The sequence below is a fragment of the Brienomyrus brachyistius genome, chromosome 1, assembly GCF_023856365.1.
Source record: "Brienomyrus brachyistius isolate T26 chromosome 1, BBRACH_0.4, whole genome shotgun sequence".
NCBI classification, from domain to species: Eukaryota; Metazoa; Chordata; class Actinopteri; order Osteoglossiformes; family Mormyridae; genus Brienomyrus; species Brienomyrus brachyistius.
This window is the reverse complement of record NC_064533.1, coordinates 17,108,645-17,130,049: the sequence shown is the minus strand read 5'-3', so window position 1 is coordinate 17,130,049 and position 21,405 is coordinate 17,108,645. Positions and strand designations below refer to the sequence as shown.

Below are 21,405 nucleotides of genomic sequence, written 5' to 3'. Positions count from 1 at the left end.
ACACCCACTATGGGCAGCACTGGTCATCCATTGAAATTACAGCGTCCAACAAAATCCCTCCATCAATGAATATTCTAGATTGGTTTGCCAAGACTCCTATGCTTGTAAGAATTATTATAAGGATTATTTTGCTAAATCCCTCATTCTCTTTTTAGCGCAGCAGACCTTCTGAGTAACATTTTTTTGGGGCCAACAAATGTTCACACACTCTGAACAAGACTCCATCCCAGCACAGGACATTTAAACTTCAATTTCAAGTCCCCAGTCATGGAGACCCAACGCACAGGGGGTGGGCATATGTTCGAGGGTCCTCTCATGCAGGATGTGGTATAGGTGGTTGCAAAATGACACAATTTATTACCATGTTCTGAGAAAGCCTGTTGGGAAAGAAATGGCCCAAGAAACCAGCAAAGATGATACACAGAGAAACAAGTAAACAATATTTTATTATTTAGTGTTCTTAATTGGAAAAAATTTAGATGGTTTTAAGTTTGGCTTATATAGGATAAAACGAAATGAGCAAGATTAATTTCTCAGCTGGTGAGATTCAGTCCTGCTTTCAGCGGGATCACATTTCCTGCACAACCATGTTTTACTTTGTCTTATTGTTCAAGCCATAAACACTCTCAGAAAGAAAAGTACCAACCTGTACCTTTCAGGGAATAATTACTTGTCGCTGGTGTTGTATCCTGAAGGGTCTGCCAATTGTACTTTAAAGTAAAATATCAAAACGAGTTAAAATAACTGTAATGTTAATGTGTAATGTGCAGCCAGTTATTTCTTCATGTTGTTCACTCGTTGTTTTGCGTCCCCGAATCAAATGCTAGACCTGACTACATGTCGCCACGCAGACTTTTCTGTCCCACTATCAGACGGTTACGTTTGCATGGAGAACATAGAGAACATCAGCTCAGAAATTAACAGGCACCTCTTAAACTGTGCTTTACAAATTCTTTAAAACGGCTGTTCTGTTAATTCATCTTGTAGTTTACTATTCGCACAAAACGAACAAAGAGCTTTCATCTTGGCAAAAATGACCAGACTCAGTCCTGCCAGTGCTGTAAGCGATTGAAAGCGAGTTAAACCGCAGAGGGTGGGGCGCACAGCCGTTTCCAAAAACCTCGGGCTGCACCATGATGCGGTTAAATCCCTTTGCAATGTTTGCCTTTTCCCCTCAGTGAAGACCTTTCGCATCTGAATTTCAGCCGCTTCTAATTCTCCATTAATCTTTCTTAGGGGTCTCTAGAGGCATCACTACCGAAGCATTTCCTGCTTTTGTGTACCTAATGTGATGCTGCGGTGCCGCTTTTCTCTGCTGGACGCAACTTCAGAATTTGTCGCATCATTGTGCAACAGATTTGAAAATAAGTGGGAATGAGCGATGATGGTGCTCAAATAATTGTGGGCAACAGCAACTATTCTTGGACTGCCTTTGTGAATGAAAATCGTTTCCTGAAACTTTTCAGCCCACCAGATGGCGGCATATACATCCTGATAATGGCCATTGAAACTATCTGCTACGAATGAGGCGAGACCTGAAGTGACTGTCTATAAATTTCGGTTCAAACACGGAGATGTTATTATTTCCTTTAATGGCACTATATATGCAGTATTGCTTCAGCTATAGGTTAGTTGCACAGTGATTAGCGAGAACTTGAGGATATAAAGACGAAAACTCTACGATTGAAACTATATTGCATGTAAAGGTGTGGATGAGGATGACATCGGTATAGTCATTAAATTTTGTAGCTGGCTGGTCAATCCTGAGAGGAATAAACATATCTGGTGCAAAATCCGAAAAATAGCTAAATGATCGCTTATAATGAACCGAACTGGATTCTTGTACATGTGTAAAACTTTGCTGGAGACCTGACGATCCATGCCGAAGGGCAGTTTGGAAGGGCTCAGGTGTCGCTCAGACGGACCCGGCTCTGCACCCCTGTACTTCACACTCCTCCGCGCCACGGGCGATGACAGGCTGTACACAGGGGCAGCCAACGATGCTGCTCCCTCCTCCCGATCTACACAGAAGCTGCATTCATCCGCACCATCCTGGCGCTCAGGAGACCCCCCACCCCCCAGACGCACATCTCACGGGCTTTTCGCGCTAGTCCGCCTGTGAGGATACAGCCTCCCATCCCGGAGATACCGAGTTGCTACAATGAGCGCCATGGCTATGGTCTTGCTGCTTTCCAGCGTCGTGTATGGTCAGCCACACAGGTACGCTCTTTAATATGTATTAAGTTTAGTAAATATATTAAGTTTAATTTGGGCTTGGCTTTCCTTTGCCCTGGGTACCGTCTGCCAGTTTGCTAGCGCTGATCTTCAGCTCTCCCCACTGATCGCGGTACAGTACTTGCAAAAAAACACCTCCAGATGATTTATAGGTTTAATTCTACAGACAAACTCACCATGCTTTGTTAACGGCTTTTACCGTTACTCTTTACCTTCTTTTGCTGCACATATGTTTAAGACTGAGCGCTTATAATAAGCAGTGAATTTTATCGTCAGGCCCAGCTTTCCATGTGGGGGGAATTTCACCGATGACTCCGGGGTCATCGGCAGCCAGGGTTACCCGGGGGTGTACCCGGCCAACAGCAAGTGCGTCTGGAGGATCACGGTAAGGGGGATGCTGCCCACCGCCCTAAACACTGGCTAATCTGCAGATAAATATGTCTCACTGCGGGAGTTTTCGCTATTAAATCTTACACAATCTGTGCAAGAGCTTAGTATTTGTAACTCTGGATCCGGATTAATCCGCAGTGTAATTTATCAAAAACGTATTTGTAGTGCTTGCAAAACAATTTCTGCTCTGATTTTTTCTTAATGAATCACAAGCAGTCGGACAATTCATAACGCTTCAGTCAACTGTAAGATGCGACCTCTTCTTGTCTTATTTTTGCGGTCCAGTTTTCTGATAATGGTGTTATATCACTAGTAGTGAAGTCCGTTTTTCTGTACTTTATTGTAAAAAAAAAAAGCAGAAATTCCTGTTTCCTGTGCCGGGATTTTTGTGCAATTGTCTTTATTCTTCACTTCTGTCTGCTGCAAATTGTATGAGTTATATATACAATAAACAAGCACACGGTTATTATACCTTGTCATTGACTTCATTGGAAAATTCCACTGTATTTTTTACTATTTAGAATATTTTGTTATTTAATGAGCAGGTCTGTTTACATATGTCTGATCTTCCAGTGACTTTTCTGTCTGATTTCTGCGTGGGCAGTGACTTTTCTGTATGATTTCTGAATGAGCAGTGATTTTTCTATCTGACTTCTGCACAGGCAGTGACTTTTCTGTCTGATTTCTGCATGGGCAGTGACTTTTCTGTCTGATTTCTGCACAGGCAGTGACTTTTCTGTCTGATTTCTGCATGGGCAGTGACTTGCAGGCTGCTCTCCAGCCTGTTTCCAGATTGTCTTGTGACATCCTTCCTGCTGCTTCTCACAGGTCCCTGAGGGGAAGGTGGTCGTCCTCTCATTCCGCTTCCTCGACCTGGAGAGCGACACCTTGTGCCGCTATGACTTTGTGGATGTGTACAGCGGACAGTCTCCAGGCCACCGGCTTGGGCGTTTCTGCGGGACGCACTTGCCGGGGGCCCTTGTCTCCACGGGCAACAAGATGGTCCTGCAGATGGTGTCTGACGCCAACACGGCCGGCAGTGGCTTCCTGGCTGCGTACTCGGCGGCCAAGCCACACAAGCAAGGTGAGGGAGAGATTGCATGGATGGGTGTGTACAGAACCCGTGTCCAATCAGTAACCAGTAAAACCAGAGCAACAGAGAGAGAGAAATAAAAACAGTAACCCAGAAATCACAAGGTCATTTTGACAGTTTGAGCATATCTCTGAGGCTTCTTTAAACAAAAAATGCATCACTATTTCCTGATGCAGTGTGGAATATTTCAGAGATCTTATGGTTCCTGGCCTGGACCAAAATATTTATCTTCTCTGGAGTGTCAGTGTTGTGCTGACTGACTGTTACGCTGACTGTTGTTGAGCTGGACTTCCTGCAAGTTCAAAAGGCTGAGGGGTCTGTATCCCAAGCGAAGTTCTGGACAGTCCCTTGTCCTTCTGCTGCATTCCTGTGTCGTGGAGAATGAGGTTGAGAACTGCTGTGGTATCTGGTTACTGGCTGGTTCCTGTGAAGTTTGATGACAGGCTAGAAGGTGGCCTCCATGTTGAGTCATCGCAGAGCTAGTAATTACGAGGGCAGCATCGCAGCATGGATTAAAAGTCGGCCATTTTTAACTACAAAGCTACGCCGGGGCCTAACGCCCTCATTTGTCATTACAGCTGCCAGACAGAGGCTCGTTTGGGCAGCTACAGTCTGGGGGCTGGTGCTTTATTCCTGCTCTGTGTAGCTGCCGAGGTTGTTTTCAGGGGAATGACTGGAATTGTCGGGGAATTTGGAAAGGAGAGCAGTACTGCGGCGGCCGCCTGGAGAAGCCGACAGGGTCCTTCAAGACCCCCAACTGGCCGGAGAAGGACTACCCAGCCGGGGTCAGCTGCTTCTGGCACATCGTGGCCCCCAGGAATCAGGTGACGCGATGGCGCGAGTGAGCGTGACACTAACAGAGAGATGCAAAGCGAAACCTCGTAAGGAAAGACGGCGCTCAGTAACCTTTCCTGTGACGGTGTCTCTGCACCCCACACCCACCCCATACAGATCATCGAAGTGAAGTTCGAGAAATTTGACGTGGAAAGAGACAGCTACTGTCGCTATGACTACGTGGCCATTTTCAATGGGGCGGAAATCAACGATGCCAAGAGGATCGGGAAATACTGCGGCGATAGCCCTCCGGCGTAGGCACACGATTCGGCCGCCATCGGTCCTGGAGATAAGTTGCCACCCGCTGTGTGACGGGCCTGGTATCACTACAAGCCGCTGTATACACTGCCTGCTTTTAGGCTTGGGCTGTAGCTGTTAGCCATCATACTAAAGTCATCGCCACTTCCCGCTCCTCTTGCCAGGCTAATGTGCCCTTCTCCTTCTCAGCCCTGTCTTCTCTGATGGGAGCCAGCTCTTCATTCAGTTCCTCTCTGACCTGAGTCTCACAGCAGATGGCTTCATCGGCCATTACAAATTCAGGCCCAAGAAATTCTCTACTACCACCATAGCTCCGACCACCACGAGTCCCCTGGTCACGACCAGAACCACAAGTAGGTGTCTTCGTCTTGCTCACTGCTGTTGGTTTTATAGCCATGGATTTGAGTACGATGACTGGACAGTCAGGTCAGAACCATCCTAGACCCAAGCTTAGAGTTAAAAGGACTAAGCTCTGACGATCATGTCACACCTGCTGCTGATCTCAGATCAGTTTCTGAGCCGGAACATTAAGCTTTGCCTGTTGAGAGAACTGCCCACACTGTTGTGGAAGCTTAGCATACAGCCTTTCTAGAGTGTAGCTTTATTCCCTCCCTGAAAACTGCCTTCATAAACCACAGCTGGTGTTTTCGCAGACATTAGTCTGCGGCAGGTGACTAATCTGGTCCATTAAAGCTGGAGTGAGCTGTGTCCGGCTGTGTTTGGGTCACACGCACACGCTGACTGTACTTTGAGGGTGTCTGTAACATTTCAAGCTTTGCTCTGACCCTTTGAAGGGCGCTAATGAGGGGGAGGCTGAGCCAGCTGACGTTCTGTGACCCCCCCACCCCCCAGGTCTGAAGTACTCAGCAGCGCTGTGCCAACAGAGGTGTAAGAAGAGCGGTGCCCTCGAGTGGCATTACTGCTCCAGCGATTTCGGTAAGGACCCCCCCCCTGCAGGCTTGAGTGCGTCTGGGCCAAGGGGACCAGCTGACGTGTCCCCCCACCCCTCCGCCGCTCTCAAACAAGGGCCTGTTTTCAAGCTTCAACACCATCTTTGGCTCGCCGGGTTGTCTCTGTGCCTCAAAAGATTCCTTGAGGATTTTCGACCAGGAACAGGGGATGTTGTGTGTCTTGCTAAGCCTGCAGTGAGAGAGGGCAAGCTGTCCCAGAGTGAAAGTGTCGATTCACTTTCCGTCTTGGCTGCTTCCTCACCCTGACCAGCCTGTGTGTCCGTCTGCAGCAAATGTTTACCGAATTCAGACTTGATGCAGATTTCTCAACAAATTGGAAAAATACAGCACAGATACCTAGTAACTTTGAAACCACTTGTTTTTCAGCTCAATTAGTGTTAGATAAAATAGAATTTCAAAAGCTCATAAAATGGACTAATTGTTATTCAGATCAATATTGTGATAGTCATTGTTATAGCGTAGTTATGATCTAATGTGGTAATTCTGGCTTTAGATCAGGAGAGAAAAGCTAAATAAATAGATAAATGTGTCACTGCTTTCTGATTTGGCCTTCTCCCGGATGAGGGATGTCACAGACATTGTCTAAACCAAACTGGAAATGCTTTGCTATGATGAGAGATTCACAGGGACAGTTGCGGTACAATTCGGTGAATATCGGGTGGTGCGATCCTCTGACACCCCGGCTCTGTTTCCAGTGATAACAGGCACGGTCATCTCCACTGTGACTCGGGGGGGCAGTGTCCACGCCAGCATCTCCATCATCAGTGTCTACAAGGAGGGGAAGCTCTCCATTCAACAGGCCGGCAAGGCCCTGAGCACCAAGATCATCATTCTGTGCAAGAAATGCCCCTTCATCAGGCGAGGTGGGTCGGTCATTGCTCAGACCTCGGCGTCTTTCCACAGTGTTGCTAAACAGTTGGAAGTCTCTCCAAAACCATGCTGGATGAGAAGGTGAAGGAATCAGGGGCCTTGTATCATGTGCATTTGTGAGGAATATGATTCAATGAAAAGGTGTTTGCATATTCTTAAGTGTTTAAATATTAGTTGTACACTAGCGGCCAAAATTGTGGAAACACTTCCAATACTTAGATATTGCAGAACTTTATTCAACTGTTGCTCCAGTTACTGTATGATATCTGTAACATTTTTTGATTGTCTATGAACATTACTGCCAGTACTCGTGTAGTATTTTTTAAAGCATAATACCAAAAATGCTGGGTCTTTCCACAATTTTGGCCACTTTATATTATATATTAAGCTGCTTTGTAAGCTGTAGTCTTTTCCTAAACCAAGTGGCAATTTGACAGAATTTATTGAAGCCATTGATAGTGTAAAAGTTGCAGTAATTTGATATTGGGGGGGGGACACATATTGATAATTTAAATGAAAAGTCTAATTTCAATATAGATGTAGGCCAAATTATGTACTGGGAGGTACATATTGGGGGTACTTCCTGTACCCCTGGTTATGGTGCCGATTACAGTCTGGCTCTGGTTATGTGTCGGGAGGGTCTGGAACCGCTGCTGACTCTCACTCTCCCTGAATGTCTTTGCTGCATTCAGTCCATGGTTGTTGGGTCTCGCCAGGTCTCAGCTACGTCTTCATGGGCCAGGCCGATGCTCAGGGCCGCGGCAAAGTGGCGCCACACCACTTCGTGGGGGTCATCAAGCCCAGCACTCAGAAAAGCCTAAACACACTGAGGAGCCAGCGATGCTGAGCCATCATCATATCAGCATGCCTGGCCCCCCTCGCCGTGCCGCTTCCTCTGTGTGAAGCTTATCGAAGACTGTTTGGACAAGCGGAGCGCCGTAACGATGTCCACCAACATCTCGAAAAGCTTCCTTCCAGCTTGTGCTGAGTGTAATGCAGGGAACAGGACCTTTTCCATGTGGCTGCATAAAGTGCAATATTTAAAAACACACACACACAGAGTCCTCTGTTTGGCTGTTCTGTAAATGACTGCGTCTGATTCTGTCCCGTGGGAGACTGGCCTGTTATGTGTACCTTTGCCTAAAAATAATTTCAAGCAATACCTTTTAACTTTTTTAAAATAATCCATTAATTTGTATTTATCGAAGTTCATCATGAAATCAGGCTGATAAAATGCATAAAATTATTTTCATGTAAAACTTGAATGTTGGTGTTTTGGGAACATGCAATAGGAAGTTTCTAGAACTCTCCAAGTACAGGTTCATGCAGACTGGAGTGTCAGAGGCTTGACAGGCATGTCGAAAGGTTAGTGAGCACGTCAAGAGATGGGCGTGTCGACTGGAAAGGAATGTGGCGAAGTAGGTGGAACCAAGCAGGTAATTTCCTGTGCGTTTTGTTGAGGGAGTATGGTGCTAAGTGTGAAAGTGCGACTAGCGCGAAAATAACCTTTTGACACGCCTGCACACATCACCCTTCGACACACCCGCTGCTGGGAGACTTACGTCTCGACGGCACAAAGGTTTGTGGTGAGGGAATGCTGTTGCCCCACAGAACCTGTAAGATGGCCTGAAGCGGAGCGGTAACCTTGACTGCCCCTAGGAGGGATGCAGACCGACCTCATTAGAATAATCATGGTCTCCTGGGCAGTTGAACGTGGGAAATGTATAAAAGGCCAAAATCAGCCGATGAATAGCCACTTCCTGCCCAGGTCATCGCCAGATGCCATGACGCCTGCTCAGGTCGCGCTGATGAATCATCAGTTAGTGTCATTAAACATGAGAAGCAGCAATCATACCTAACACAGTCGCCTCTATAGCGAAACCTGTTTTGAAGAGGCACATGTAACCTGTGGTCCCCTTTTTAATGTCATACAGGCTCTAACCAGAGAGTGCAGTGCGCTCTTAGTGGAAAAATATGACAGCTCATCGAGCATTTCAGGAAAAAAGAAGCATAAGAACCAGTCTTTTCCATAAATTTTTATTCCTTTTTTTGTTGTAAAGATCAGCGATTTTAGAAAACAAGACTGTGAAAGCATTTTGTACAAGGCTGTGGTGCTGGACTCTGGTGCAGGGGTTTAGCAGGCTCTGGGGGTCCCCATTTCCACATGGGCCTCTGAGCATGCTAGGCTGAGGAGCAGGCTTAGCTTCTGGGGTAGAACATGGCGTACTTGGAGGTACGGAAGCCCAGCAAGTCCCTCATCTCGTTACGAAACTTGGAGAGATCCTGTCGGAGGTCGTTGAGGTTCTCCACCGTGGCCTGGTCCGTGCTCTGCATCTTCTGCCGGGTGGAAGTCAGGTAGCGGTGGACCAGGCAGCACATGATCTTCTGGTAGTTCTCGTCACGCTTCTGTTTCAGGTTCTTCCATTCCTGTGCATGGAAACGCAAATGGGCATCAGCGTGAAGGAGACCTTCGGAACCAATTAGCTGTCAGACGAAATCAGACAGGAACATGTCAGGAAAAATCGCAAACTCCCGGACATGTGAGATGTAAGCATGACGTCTGCTATAAAGGGAGCTGCCCATAAACACTCTCCAGGGCTCCGCTAGCGGGCTGTTCACTGCAATGAAGCTGGAGAACCTTCACTGATTCTGCGTCAATAAAAGACGGAATGTTCCTTACATTTCTGAGCACCATACTCCCACTCCCAATAAAGTACCAAGAATAGATACAGATTAACTTTGGGCCGTAGAGGTGCCTGCTTTTTTCGGTATGTTGTAAAAACCTCTCCCCCTCATGTTCCAGTCCTGTGCAGATAAAGAGGATTTTTATGGTCTGGGGGCCGGTTTGTGGGGGGACCTTGGGCTTTCATGGCCACCGACTTACTTTAAGGCTGTTCTGCCGCTTGACCTTCCCTGTGGACGTGTGGGAGCATATCCACTTCCTGAGGCTGGTCACCAGGTAGCAGACGGTCTTCGGCGAGGGCACGATGTTGAACGGCGGGGGCAGGGTACACTTGTCGTCGAAGTAGCTGAGCCACAACTTGGCCCTGGCGAACTTCCACTCCTTGTCCTCGTGGTTCTAAGTCGATGGGAGGGAGAAGGTGTGAGAGATCACATACCCTGGGAGATTACAGTGCCTTCCTGCTCAGGTAAATAGCAGGAACAGGTGTGGCTCATCAGAAGCCAGGTAGAATAGAAACCCTATTGGACAGAGGTGGAGATTTCAGGGCCAGAGGGTATAAATCCAGACCAAGATTTTGTTTCAACCAACCAGTTAAGTACTCTGTGAAATATCCACCTCTGCTACTGGGCAGTAGCTCTCCAGGACCAGAGTTGGAGACCCCTGCTTTAGAGAGTCAGCTATCTGAAATTCATTTAGGCACTGACACATCCACAAAGCAGTAAAGTGTTCCTAAAGGCCCTGCTGAGGCCATTTCAGGGTCGGCCTCTGCTCACCGCTATCTGCCGGAAGCTCTTGTGCAGCATGGCCACCAGCAGCTTGGTGAGAACGATGACCACCACTATGTTGTATGTGCCCACGATGAGCGCCCCCACGAACGAGCGCAGCTCCTGCGTGTAGCTGATCCGGGTGACAAAGAGCGGCACATGCGCCAAAGAGAAGATGTACCAGAATAGGTTGTAGCATGTGCCGATGAACCTATGGTGAGAGGAGAGAGAAGGATCTTCACATGCGCCCTCTACTGGTGGGAGGTGGGAGTACGCAAAAAATATATATATAGTTCCACGTACGTGTGGAAGTCCTTATCGCCGCTTTTGGAGAGGTCCTTCTGCTCTTTACCATAGAGCTGCGTCAGGCCAATGGTGAAGGAGATGAGGACCAGCAGGAACAGGCCCAGGAACCTGCCAAACTCCTGTAGCATCTGACCCATGGATATCTGTGGACAGAGAGCCCCGGCACTGAGCTTCTCTGGCCAGATGGTGTAGCCGTGAGGGAGTCCCAGGGTGCAGAAAACCACATCTTATCTGTGGATGTTTGCTCAACTTAAATGTAGCACTTTCCTAAATAAGAACCAATGACAAGGGTTTCGACCCTGGATGAAAATGAATAAGAAATAAACAAATGTCGGGAAATAAAAGTTCATTAAAAAATTTTCATTTTTATACATTTAGTCACTGGGTGTCCTTTTTCCATCCTGGGGGCTGCAACACAGTGCCGGTCCTTCACCGCCGACGCACGTCACTGTAAATCTCAACTCTGCAGAGTTATATCATCCGACAGAGGAACACTGACTAGGCTGTACTGGCGCTACTGACCTGGCCCAGATGGACGCCAGCCCGGTCCGACTCTATGAAGCCTCAGTGCTTCTGCTTGGCTGCTATTTTTAGCCCTGAGATGCAGCTCCACCTAGGGCCGGACACAGAGTGGGGTGTCCGAATGCATGGCTGCCCGCCTCACGGTGCTCATTTCAGGAGGGCACTCCTTACTTCCCGCCTGTTCAGAGCATAACATGCATGTAGCTGAGCCCGGAAGGGATGTCTCAGGCACACGGCTGGGGCCTTAAACCCCAAATGCAGACCTACCCCCCCAGTTAAAATCCCGGGGAGAGGACCCTCCTCCCCATCCCGTGATTATGAACGGGTCCCTTCGAATGCAGCATCTGTTAGAAATACAGAATAATTATGCTTAAACGGCCAGCGCTATCATGACAATTACAGCTTTTGCAGGGAGTAACCACTCCTCTGTACTTTTTCACTTTATCGAGCTGTAATCTGTGACTGTTAAAGTCACACTCCCTGCACTGCACATCATCCAGGCTGGAGTGTAAACAGGCTGCCGTTAAAGAGTTATTACCTTTAAGAGAAGCAGATCGCCAGCAGTTACTGTTTACACTCAGCAAGGGCGCTATACTGTGGAAGCTGGTGAAGACTAAATCAGAGAATTACGAGACAGGCTTGTTTATGTTCCGGAACCTCTCCTGAGGTTCTTAACACTGCTTGGGAGATTTGCGTTTCTGTCTGGAATGTTCTGGAAACAGCCGGCAAACAGACATTAACACTGTTGAGTTAAAGTGTCCCTCTGAGAAGGTTCTCCATCCTGCAGCGAAGTCTGTATGGATCTGGGGTTCTGACTTGCCGACTTGAAAGGATTGTGGGGGGGGATCATCCCAGCGGGGAGGTGGGGGGGGATAAGGGTCTCAGCAGGAAGCCAGTGTTTGCAGTACCTGTAAGGGGCCCAGGATCGAGCTGGTGGTGTACATGAAGAAGAGGCGCAAGTAGCTGAGCACGTTGGCGAATGCGAAGAGTCCCTCGGCCACCAGGATGGGGTGGAACGCGTCCCAGTTCTTCCTCTCCGTGTCCTCCGCGTTCTTAAACTGCAAGCAGAGTCAGGTGTTGGGTACTGTAAGGACACGCCTGCATGCGTAGCGGTCATGTGACACCACGTGTTAAAGCAGACAGCGACCATGACACAAAGCTCATTCTGGAACAGATCTGTGTTAGACGTTACTATGCATGGGGCTGGACACCAGTGGATGATCAGGAATGCTGCCAAAAAACATCTGTACTAGGAAGACTGGGTATGATGCATAAGCCACTGGGCGCTGGTGGGGTCACAGTGTGGGGGGGGTCACCTTGCTGTGGGCCACCACCTTGAGAGCGAAGGTGGCCAGGTACAGTGAGTTCATGACGAAGCTCAGCTGGTTGCGCGACTCCTCCAGGAAGTCCTCGAGACCCTCGTACCAGAGGCGCTTCACGTCCGACCACACCATTCCTGACAAGGGACAGGGGACACGGGACATGGAGTCACATCACACAGGGCAGTGGACATGGGGTCACATCACACAGGACAGTGGACATGGGGTCACATCACACAGGACAGTGGACATGGGGTCACATCACACAGGACAGTGGACATGGGATCACATCACACAGGACAGTGGACATGGGGTCACATCACACAGGACAGTGGACATGGGGTCACATCACACAGGGCAGTGGACATGGGATCACATCACACAGGACAGTGGACCTGGGGTCACATCACACAGGACAGTGGACATGGGATCACATCACACAGGACAGTGGACATGGGGTCACATCACACAGGACAGTGGACCTGGGGTCACATCACATAAGACTCACAAGACAGGTTACCACTTCACAGCTTTCAATGCAACAGCACCTGCTGGTCTTAAAGTTTTCAGAAGCTTCAGAAGACCAGAGTGAATTAGTATGTAATGGTGTCGCCCAGGGGTGTCGTAAAGGGGGGGAAGTTAGGATGTGACAGCGGCCCTACAAATTTGGAACTAGATTGGTCTAGGTTGGGGGCCCAATATGAAATGCATCCATGGGGTCCAAAATCTCTAGTAGTGCCCCTGGTGTCACTGTCAGGAATCAGGCAGAAGGGGTGGGGGTCTATCTCACCCACAATCCAGAGGATGAGCAGGTAGTCGATCATCTCCAGCGCCGGCCCCATTGTGTTCTTCTTGCCCTCGTTGTAGACCAGCGAGTAGAGGTTGAGCAGCAACAGGAAGGTGAAGTAGGAGGCGCTGTGGATGATGAACTTGACGAAGGGTGTGTGGATGATGCAGCCGACGCGGGAGCGGGGGAACAGCAGGTAACAGACGGACAGGATGGGCCAGAGCAGCGCCACACTCAGCACTGTCGAGATCTTCAGGAAGGTGTGCTTCCGCCGATAGCTGGCCGTCTCGCCGAACCACACCGTGTTCAGGAACTGCTGGCAGTTAGACTGGGCCACAAACTGGGAACCAAGGGATGCTGGTGACTGAGACACTGAGATTTCACTTCAATTCATTTTTATATAGCGCCTTTCACAACACAATCTCCCCAAGGCAAGAATAATGCATATAGCCAGCGTGCTAACATTATTTATCACAGAAAATGTGGGATGAATTTCCCATTTTCCTGCTGAAAAGACAGGGATGCTCCAGAGTTTTCCTCACCCGAGTTCACTAGTTATGTAACCGTGTAGAATTAAAAAAAATTGTGTGAAACACGGTAAGAAAAAGGTGTTGTTTTCCCTGGCTTCAGCGTCTGATGGGCTGTGAAAATCAGGTCAGCACAGCAGATGTGTGAAGGCACTCTGTGGGTCAATTATTACATAATTTACTGGTAGCACCTCAGGGGCCAGTGGAATCTGATTCCGATTGGCTGATTTCAGTTCAGCTTATTGTACTTGGTAGAAAGCGTAATTAAATTTAAAAAAATCGTGACTTATCATTTAACACTTAAAGCCATTCTTCTCGCTGAGTTGGTTGTTCCGCCCCGCCTACCTCCTTCTGGTTGTACTTGATTGCCAGCTTGAGGCGGCTAAGGTTCATGCGATCTTCCAGCAGACCCCGCTTGTCCACATGGTCCTCGCTGGACGTGTGGTTCAGGATGACCTCCAGCTCCCGCGAGTTTCTCGCCTGGGCCAGGAGGTCCTTGGCAAACATCTTGCACTGCTTGGCCAGCTCCTCATAATCATTCCTGCATCGGGAACAAAACGCGGATCAGTAGCGGCTTTCTGAGGCAGTGCCGCCGGGGGCCGAGGTCGGGGAACACTCTGGAAAGAGCCCCCATTCCATAACACACTCGCTCACGTTAAGCACTAAAGTCTGACACAGCCTGTGTCAGGCCAAGCAGGAACATGCTGGAGATCAGACACCAGAATCTGGGTCCTGTAGAATTCTCAAGAACATAAACATTCCAGAGTGATCAAAGACACTGATTCAGGTTATTTTCTGAAAGTGACCATATACAGTAATTGTCCAGGGTTTCAGTTCACTTTAAAAACCAAACATCTGTAAAATACAGCCCCGTCCCCCACTTCAGAGCTGTAAGAGGCTCCCATGAGCCTGTGAATGACGACCATCTGAGGATCTCATTGGGCAGCATGAGTGAAGGGCTTCACCTGAACTCTACCTCCACCAGGCTGAGCTCTCTGAGGTCGGCACTCAGCTCGAAAGCCCTCAGGATGGGGTCCTCTTCCGTCAGCATGATCAGTGATGGGCTGGCGAGGCAGCGGTAGATATCCAGCCGGAACCTGAGTGGGGGGGGGGGGGGAGTTATGTAATTAAAAGGGTTGAATACACACCCTGCATGACAAGTGATAGAGCAAAAGGGTGGAGCCTGGGGGCCAGCAAGAGGAAACCCTGCTTTCCATAACACTGAGCTCAGGAAAGTGACTCTCTCACATGACCTTGGCTCCGCCCACTCTCCCTGAGACATGCCTGGAGTGGCGCAGGCTGTCCTTCTTGTTTTTGGCGTTGCAGAGCGTGCACTCGCAGCCCACGGCGTGGGGCCGCGGCAAGGAGATGTCCTGCTTCAGCAGCATAGTCAGGATCTCGTAGTTGTTCCTGTGAGCTGCCAGGATCACAGGCACCACGTCCATGGTAGTGGAGTACTCCGGGTTCTGAATGCGCTGCATCAGTTTCTACGTGGGGAGGCAGAGCAGAATTCAGGGCTCCGCCTACAGTCTCCCCACCTGATCAGCAGCCCCACTCTAATAGGTCCATTTGTTCGATGCTCATTAGCAAACCCTGCCACTTCCATGACTGCCAACCATGATCCACCCAGGACATCTAGGGCATGTGATTATTCATACAACCCAGATGCTAATTAATTACACTGTTGGAGTAACATTTCACTGAATTCCTTCTGAAAATGGGAGATTTGTTTTACTTCATCAGCAAATGACTTCCAGCCCATAGATGATTAATAGTTGATTATACTATAGTTCTTCATCCATCTTTGTAAGTAGCAGCTAATACATGTGCATTATCTGCATTTATTATGTACATGACGCAAGCCCCTGGCTCCTTAAAAACAGATACTTAAAAATTATATGAGATACAATTCCCAAGGTGGCTGTGACAAAAAAATGAATTTGTCTGATCTTTACGAAGTACTGGTGACTGATAGTGACTGATTTGATAACGTTTCCAGTTTAGCCCCCAAAAAGCCATATAATGAGATGACTGCTGCTCGGCGCGTGTGACCAAACTGGGGACTGACCGCCATGGAGGGCTTCGAAGATCTCCGTGGTCGATGGTTCAGCAGGATATCCACGGCACCCACCACCTCGGAGTCGATGGCAACCAGAAGGGCATCACTCGCCTGGCCGGGGGGGCAGGAGGGGCAGGGGAGAGAGAGAAAGCATTAATCATGAGCTCAGCACCAGGGCAACGACATCAGATGGGCTGAGGATCAGACATTACCAGTTTACACACAGTTAACCAGACAAGACTGCGACCAAGACAAAGATTTGACAAGGTTTTCCTCTTAAAAGAATATTCAAATAGATTTACTGAAGTTTTTGTTCACCCATTCATTCAGATGCCAACAGAGAGCCTCACAGCCAGGAACAGCCCTGACCTGCAGAAGATGAACTGATGTTTCAGCTGGATGCTTCTTCAGCCAACAGAGCTGGTGGCCAGCCTTCAGATACATCCAGGAAGTGATGTAATAATTGACCCCTAGAGTGTCTTCATAAATTTGCTGTTCTGCGCTACTTGTGTGCATGTAAGCTGCAGTACCTGTAGCTCCGTGAGTGGCTACGTTCCTATACCTGTAGGTGTGTGACATGTTGCCATGGCACCCGAGGTGGTGTGGATCAGCATCGCCCCCTGTTGGCCACACAGGACGCTGGCACGCACATGAGCTGTACCTGGCAGCCGTGTTCCAGCAGCAGCTGGAGGATGTCCAGGTTCTCGTTCTCGATCGCGATGGTGACGGCGTCCCGGCCAAGCACATCCACGCAGTTTATGTTCAACTCTCCACGCGATTTCTCTTCCAGAAGCTTCTTTACCATGTAGTAGTCACCTCGAGTTACACAAAGACACACACAATGTAAGAAAGGACACCACAAGCCAGCCGCCTCTGTTTGCATGATGAACCGGAACAACATCCACCTGTTAGCACATAGAACCTCCCAGCTGACACAATTAGGGTACCTTTATAGACACCAGTGCTCCCAGTACAAGTTGAAGCACACACAGCATTTCCAACATATTGCATTAAACATTGCAGAGTATAAATCTCTGTTATTATGAAAAACAAATTCCAGTATAATCCCCCTTCCACATCAGTGGATTTTAGGAGGATACAATCTAAATTTAGTGCTATACTGAAAATCCATGACCTCACCCAATGAATCCCACTTTAAACCGTTTCATATCTAAGTCATCTGTTTAGCGGCAAAAACACAGTGAGTTAGTTGATATGACAATCTACTTTTCAAAGACTATGCTGCATTCTCTGATACATAGGCCTGCACCACTTTCTCTACAAATAAACACTCTTCCAGGTTATTTCAACATGCAAACTATTTAACAACTGAACTCAGAAAGCGTCGAATATGAATCGTTATTACAGTTTAACTTGAAAAACAGGCAGATATTAATGATGCCCGCACTGCACACGATGCGACGCAGATCCTTAACAACCCCTCAGAGCGAGGCAATGGGAATCTGTGCCTCGCTTTCCCCGCGCGAGGTTTCGGGGATGCCCGTTTGCGCTGGGAACGCCCCCTCCCCACCTTTCTCGCAGGCCAGCAGGAAGAGCTTCTCGTCCAGCGTCGTCTCCTCCTTCACCTCCCTCACGTCTTTGAGTGCTAGATACTTATCTGGTGAGGACGCGTCCGTCCCCTGGTACAGAGCAGCCATTACCACGGACAGCGAGTACGGCAACACATTGATGTGCATCCCACATAAGCGAGCGGAGAGCCCCGGCGCCGTTTGCAGGACAGATCCCTGATTATATTCCCGGTGTTGGTTTGCCAGATTGTTATTGTCTCGGACGGTGCCGAGATGCAGCGATGCGTCTGCTCACTGGCCTCTGCGTCGCATGTGACGATCCGTGTTAAACCGCTGTTCCAGAAATGGAGATGGTAATCCGACTTTGGCTCTCCTGGAATGAAGCAGTGCGGGTATAAATACGGGGAGGTCTCCGTGCGTTTAGGGCGCTGCGCTCATTGCCATCCTGGCGCGAGACGCTCCACGCAATCTGGTCCTGATGATGGAGACGCGCCGTGCTGCGCATGCGCACCACATCCACCTGCGCCGATGCTGGAGCTCGGCCATGAAGTCTCTTACGTAACGCATCTGAAATTCTTAAAAGCATCACATTACCAGCCGCCCTTGATGAGCAATACACCTTTCTCTCCTTAACTGTCTGTCATTATCTTCATTTTAAAATAGGTGCTCATACTGGAAAATGTCCTTTTAAAGATGCGCTTAAGTCAATGACTGACGTAAAGATAGACCCAACTGACCATACACACAATTTCCCTTTTCAAAGTTACACTTTCGTTTTTTATATTAGTTATTTATTTTTTTATTTTTATTTTAAAAAAACAATGTATACAACTAACAAAACTGCTTTGATATATGGCGTGACAATCTGTAATATTACTGTCGTATTAATTTACGTTTCTTTTTAAATTAATGCATATAGGCATTATATTTTGTTTTAATCAAAATGTTATGTTTTAATCTTTTTTCCCACAAAATTTGCAGTTCAGCTGGTGCAGACTTCCACACAGATTCCTTTTGAATATTATATTTTTTAAATATGGCAGTGTCAGTATTGTAGTTACTTGACAATATACTTTATTGTGCATTTTAAAATACAAAATGCGTGTTTGTACATTTAAAGCACATTATACTAATTTCTCAAAAATCTTCTTTTTTGAAACAGAAATTTAGTCAGGCATGGTTTTGGTTTTTATTTATTTGTGTGACTTGGGCATTGCAGACTGTTGTTATGGAAACCTGGCAGCATGCTGTCAACAGAGTGCACACTGCATTCTTCTCGAGCGTGTTCTCCAGGCCTACTGTGGTTGTCATGCACTTCTTTCTGACTTCCCTGACATCACCAGTTGGTGAGGAGAATACTTTCATTCTGCATCGTAACTCAGGCAGAAAGGGTGTGAATCTGTCAGGACACAGAAATGACTAATATGGGTGATTGTGTTTGTGTGGGTGTGTGTGAGAGTGAAAGAGAGAGAGAGAGAGAGAGAGAGAGAGAGAGAGGGAGAGAAAAGGAGAGTTTTAACCATACAACAGTATAACATAATAAAGTAGAAACTAGGCTATATATTAGATAATTATCAAGGGCTTATTATGATAATAACTGAAAAAGCTCATGTTTCCATTTCCAATCTATTAGGGTATCGTTTGATCAGATGACCCATTCTGGGGACAGAAGGAGCCGCTGCTTTGATCGCAGTGTATTTCATAGGAATGATCAAGCCTTTAGAACCATGTTAAAAGTCTCTATGGCTTCGAACGAAACAAGAATCACTCCTTCAGGAGAAAAGCCACCAAAGGGAATGGATCATGTAGGCGATAACGTAGGCCTTGTCTCGCTCCGTTACACAGGCAAGCGCTGTTAAGATTTTCACCTGCACTGATTCAGCACCAGCACTCTCACAAACTGTCACTGCCTACTCAATAAAATAATAATAATAATAATAGTAATAATAATATAATAATAATAATAATAATAATAATAAGAAGAAGAAGAAGAAGAAGAAGAAGAAGAAGAAGAAGAAGAAGAATTTACTTTGAATAATTGCGCATTTGTGATGCTGTCCCAAATCAGCCAAAGGGATTGTGAATTCCTCTTGCAGTAATGCTTCACTCCAGTAGGTGGCATGATGTATCCGCCTGTCACAACCCCTCCGTGCAAGAGGACGAAGCAACAATGAAGTTACTTATATGGAAAGTTGGGACCCGTTTGGCGAGTGACGATTCAAATAAATGTGAGGTGATGTTTTCTTACGAGGTATTGTGATTTTTTTTTTCAATGCATAAAACATAGACAATAATACTGGGAATGACTCCATTTGTTTTCAGCGCCAGTTCTGATATGTACCGAACGGTTTGCAGGACCAGCGTGTCAGGGCAGTCTAGTTATCTTCTCAGTCCACGAATAACGCCCGCATTCACTGAAGCAATGCTCTTGTTTATTAGTAGGTGAAGCGAGTATAGAATGTGTTCACTTCGTAACCGACAGATGGCGCTCCGCTTAAAGTCACATGGTCATGCAAACAATACTACATAATTGGTTTTATTTTTAAAAAGTTGTGTATAGATCTGCGTATACAGCGTGTTCCTTGGCTTCCAATACAAAATCGAAATTGGTTAAATTTGTTATTAACTAAGTCAAAATAATAAGTTATGCACGTATTCCTTTATAGAAGTCTACAGAATGGTGCACGACTAATTGTCTGGCTTCAGACCTCTATTATTTTACAAATTCATCCTCTCTTTGCTACAAAATCAAGACATCATACAGGCAGTCTGGGGAAACAGGTGAAGCAGTGAGGCTTGGGTTGAAGTTCTTTGGGCACTTCTGAAAGGCAGATCAACTTGAGCCTTGGAGAGAGTATCTCAATTCTTTCTTCATAATTAAGTGACCCTGGAGTGTGTCAGACCAGAACAAAACACTCGACAGAGGTCAGGCCTCCCTCATCACTTGCTGGGCAGTGCCCCCTGATGGCTGCTGAGGTCAACCAAAATAACTGCCACTGACATGATACCGATTCTGTACGCCACACAGAATAGACAGTACCATCGCGGAACAGACAGTATGTCATGCAGAACAGAAAACACACCACGCAGAACAGACAGTCAGGTACAGGGGACAGACAGTGAACCACAAGGTAAGCAGACATTATGACACACAGAATGCTATGCAGAAGGAACATTTCATCACACAGAATAGACAGTATGCTGCATAGAATAGACATTAAATCATGCAGAACGGACAATACACCACGCAGGGTAAACAATACGTCACGCAAAGCAGATTGTACGCACTCCAGATGCATGGCGAAGAGAAGAACCGACAGAACTCAACTGTTCCACTGGAAGCTGAAGTGGAATGACTCGGTAAATAAACGGGGGTGTTTCTTTTAGTGAGGGCCGAGTACAAAGGCACTTTTTCAAGAGGCACTATACTGTCCAGGTGAAGAGGGGCACTCGGATCTGACTTGGTGGCGTCTGAAGTCGACAGGAAGCAAAGCAAATCCAGCATGAGGCTTTAGAACAGAAGGGCTACATTGTGTGATCCAGCTTTGTGGATCGTTTGAGCAATTCAGCGACTGAAGATCAGGCCGCGTGATTTCGACTCAGAGGTGCCAGACGTTCCCACATCAACCGGGAAATAACTCAAGGATTTAAATGAATAAAAGTACAATTTAGCCATAGTGAAACTTTATGCATCTTACTGTTACGTAACAAAACATAAGATTCTTTTCTGGGTTTCTCTTAAAGGGATGTGAATTAAATGGCTGACAGTTGATCGTGGCCATTTTGTAGAGGTTTCTTTCCAGGACTTGTGTTTCCTCCTGCAGTGTAATTGGGATCCCTGGTTGAACGTGCTATGTTCGCCTTTCCAGGGTGTTCACCAAGCAGTGTTACCAGAGATAAGTTCCTATGCCCCCCCAGGGCCACCACCTGTTATCTTCAAGGTCATATATTCATCCTTTTAGTAAAAATTAATCATATGTGACATTTCCAAATTTCCTATAACTATATATGCTTAATGGAAACAAAAATGGGTTTTAACTTTGTTTTTTTTTTTTTTTCTTTTTTGCTATAATAATAATCATCCCCCGCGACACTGACCGTGGTTAGAATCGCTTAGATGTATGGATGATTGAATGGATGGATGGATGCGCGCAAAAAAATGAGGTGCAAGAGAAAACTGCTGGCACACTCTCGATTCCCTCTCTGCGTTACTCCGGGCTGACTGCACAGGGCAGCTACGCCACACGATAACTACGAC

At 47.2% G+C, this 21,405-nt stretch overlaps 2 protein-coding genes across 6 annotated transcripts; one reads left to right on the top strand and one right to left on the bottom strand.

Moving 5' to 3' along the window:
- The first annotated feature begins 1,432 nt into the window (after positions 1-1,432).
- Positions 1,433-7,700, top strand: LOC125705056 (procollagen C-endopeptidase enhancer 2-like). 5 transcript variants are annotated; one of them, XM_048971400.1, is made up of 9 exons: positions 1,433-2,220; positions 2,512-2,620; positions 3,454-3,709; positions 4,418-4,542; positions 4,670-4,806; positions 5,000-5,163; positions 5,663-5,746; positions 6,477-6,644; positions 7,344-7,700. In XM_048971400.1, the coding sequence occupies exons 1-9, from the start codon at positions 2,162-2,164 to the stop codon at positions 7,496-7,498; spliced, it is 1,257 nt and encodes a 418-aa protein (XP_048827357.1). In that variant the 5' UTR covers positions 1,433-2,161; the 3' UTR covers positions 7,499-7,700. The 5 variants fall into 5 exon arrangements, with proteins under 5 accessions (XP_048827357.1, XP_048827341.1, XP_048827365.1 ...); XM_048971384.1 differs by having other exon boundaries at positions 4,297-4,542; XM_048971408.1 differs by having other exon boundaries at positions 1,434-2,220; positions 4,384-4,542.
- Positions 7,701-8,672: 972 nt separating this feature from the next.
- On the bottom strand, positions 8,673-17,884 carry trpc1 (transient receptor potential cation channel, subfamily C, member 1). Its single transcript, XM_049006406.1, has 13 exons — positions 17,150-17,884; positions 16,280-16,434; positions 15,628-15,729; positions 14,844-15,046; positions 14,525-14,656; positions 13,905-14,100; positions 13,036-13,372; positions 12,243-12,382; positions 11,835-11,984; positions 10,402-10,547; positions 10,108-10,309; positions 9,536-9,730; positions 8,673-9,078 (listed from the first exon to the last, which is right to left on the bottom strand). The coding sequence occupies exons 1-13, from the start codon at positions 17,313-17,315 to the stop codon at positions 8,851-8,853; spliced, it is 2,352 nt and encodes a 783-aa protein (XP_048862363.1). The 5' UTR covers positions 17,316-17,884; the 3' UTR covers positions 8,673-8,850.
- Positions 17,885-21,405: the final 3,521 nt, after the last annotated feature.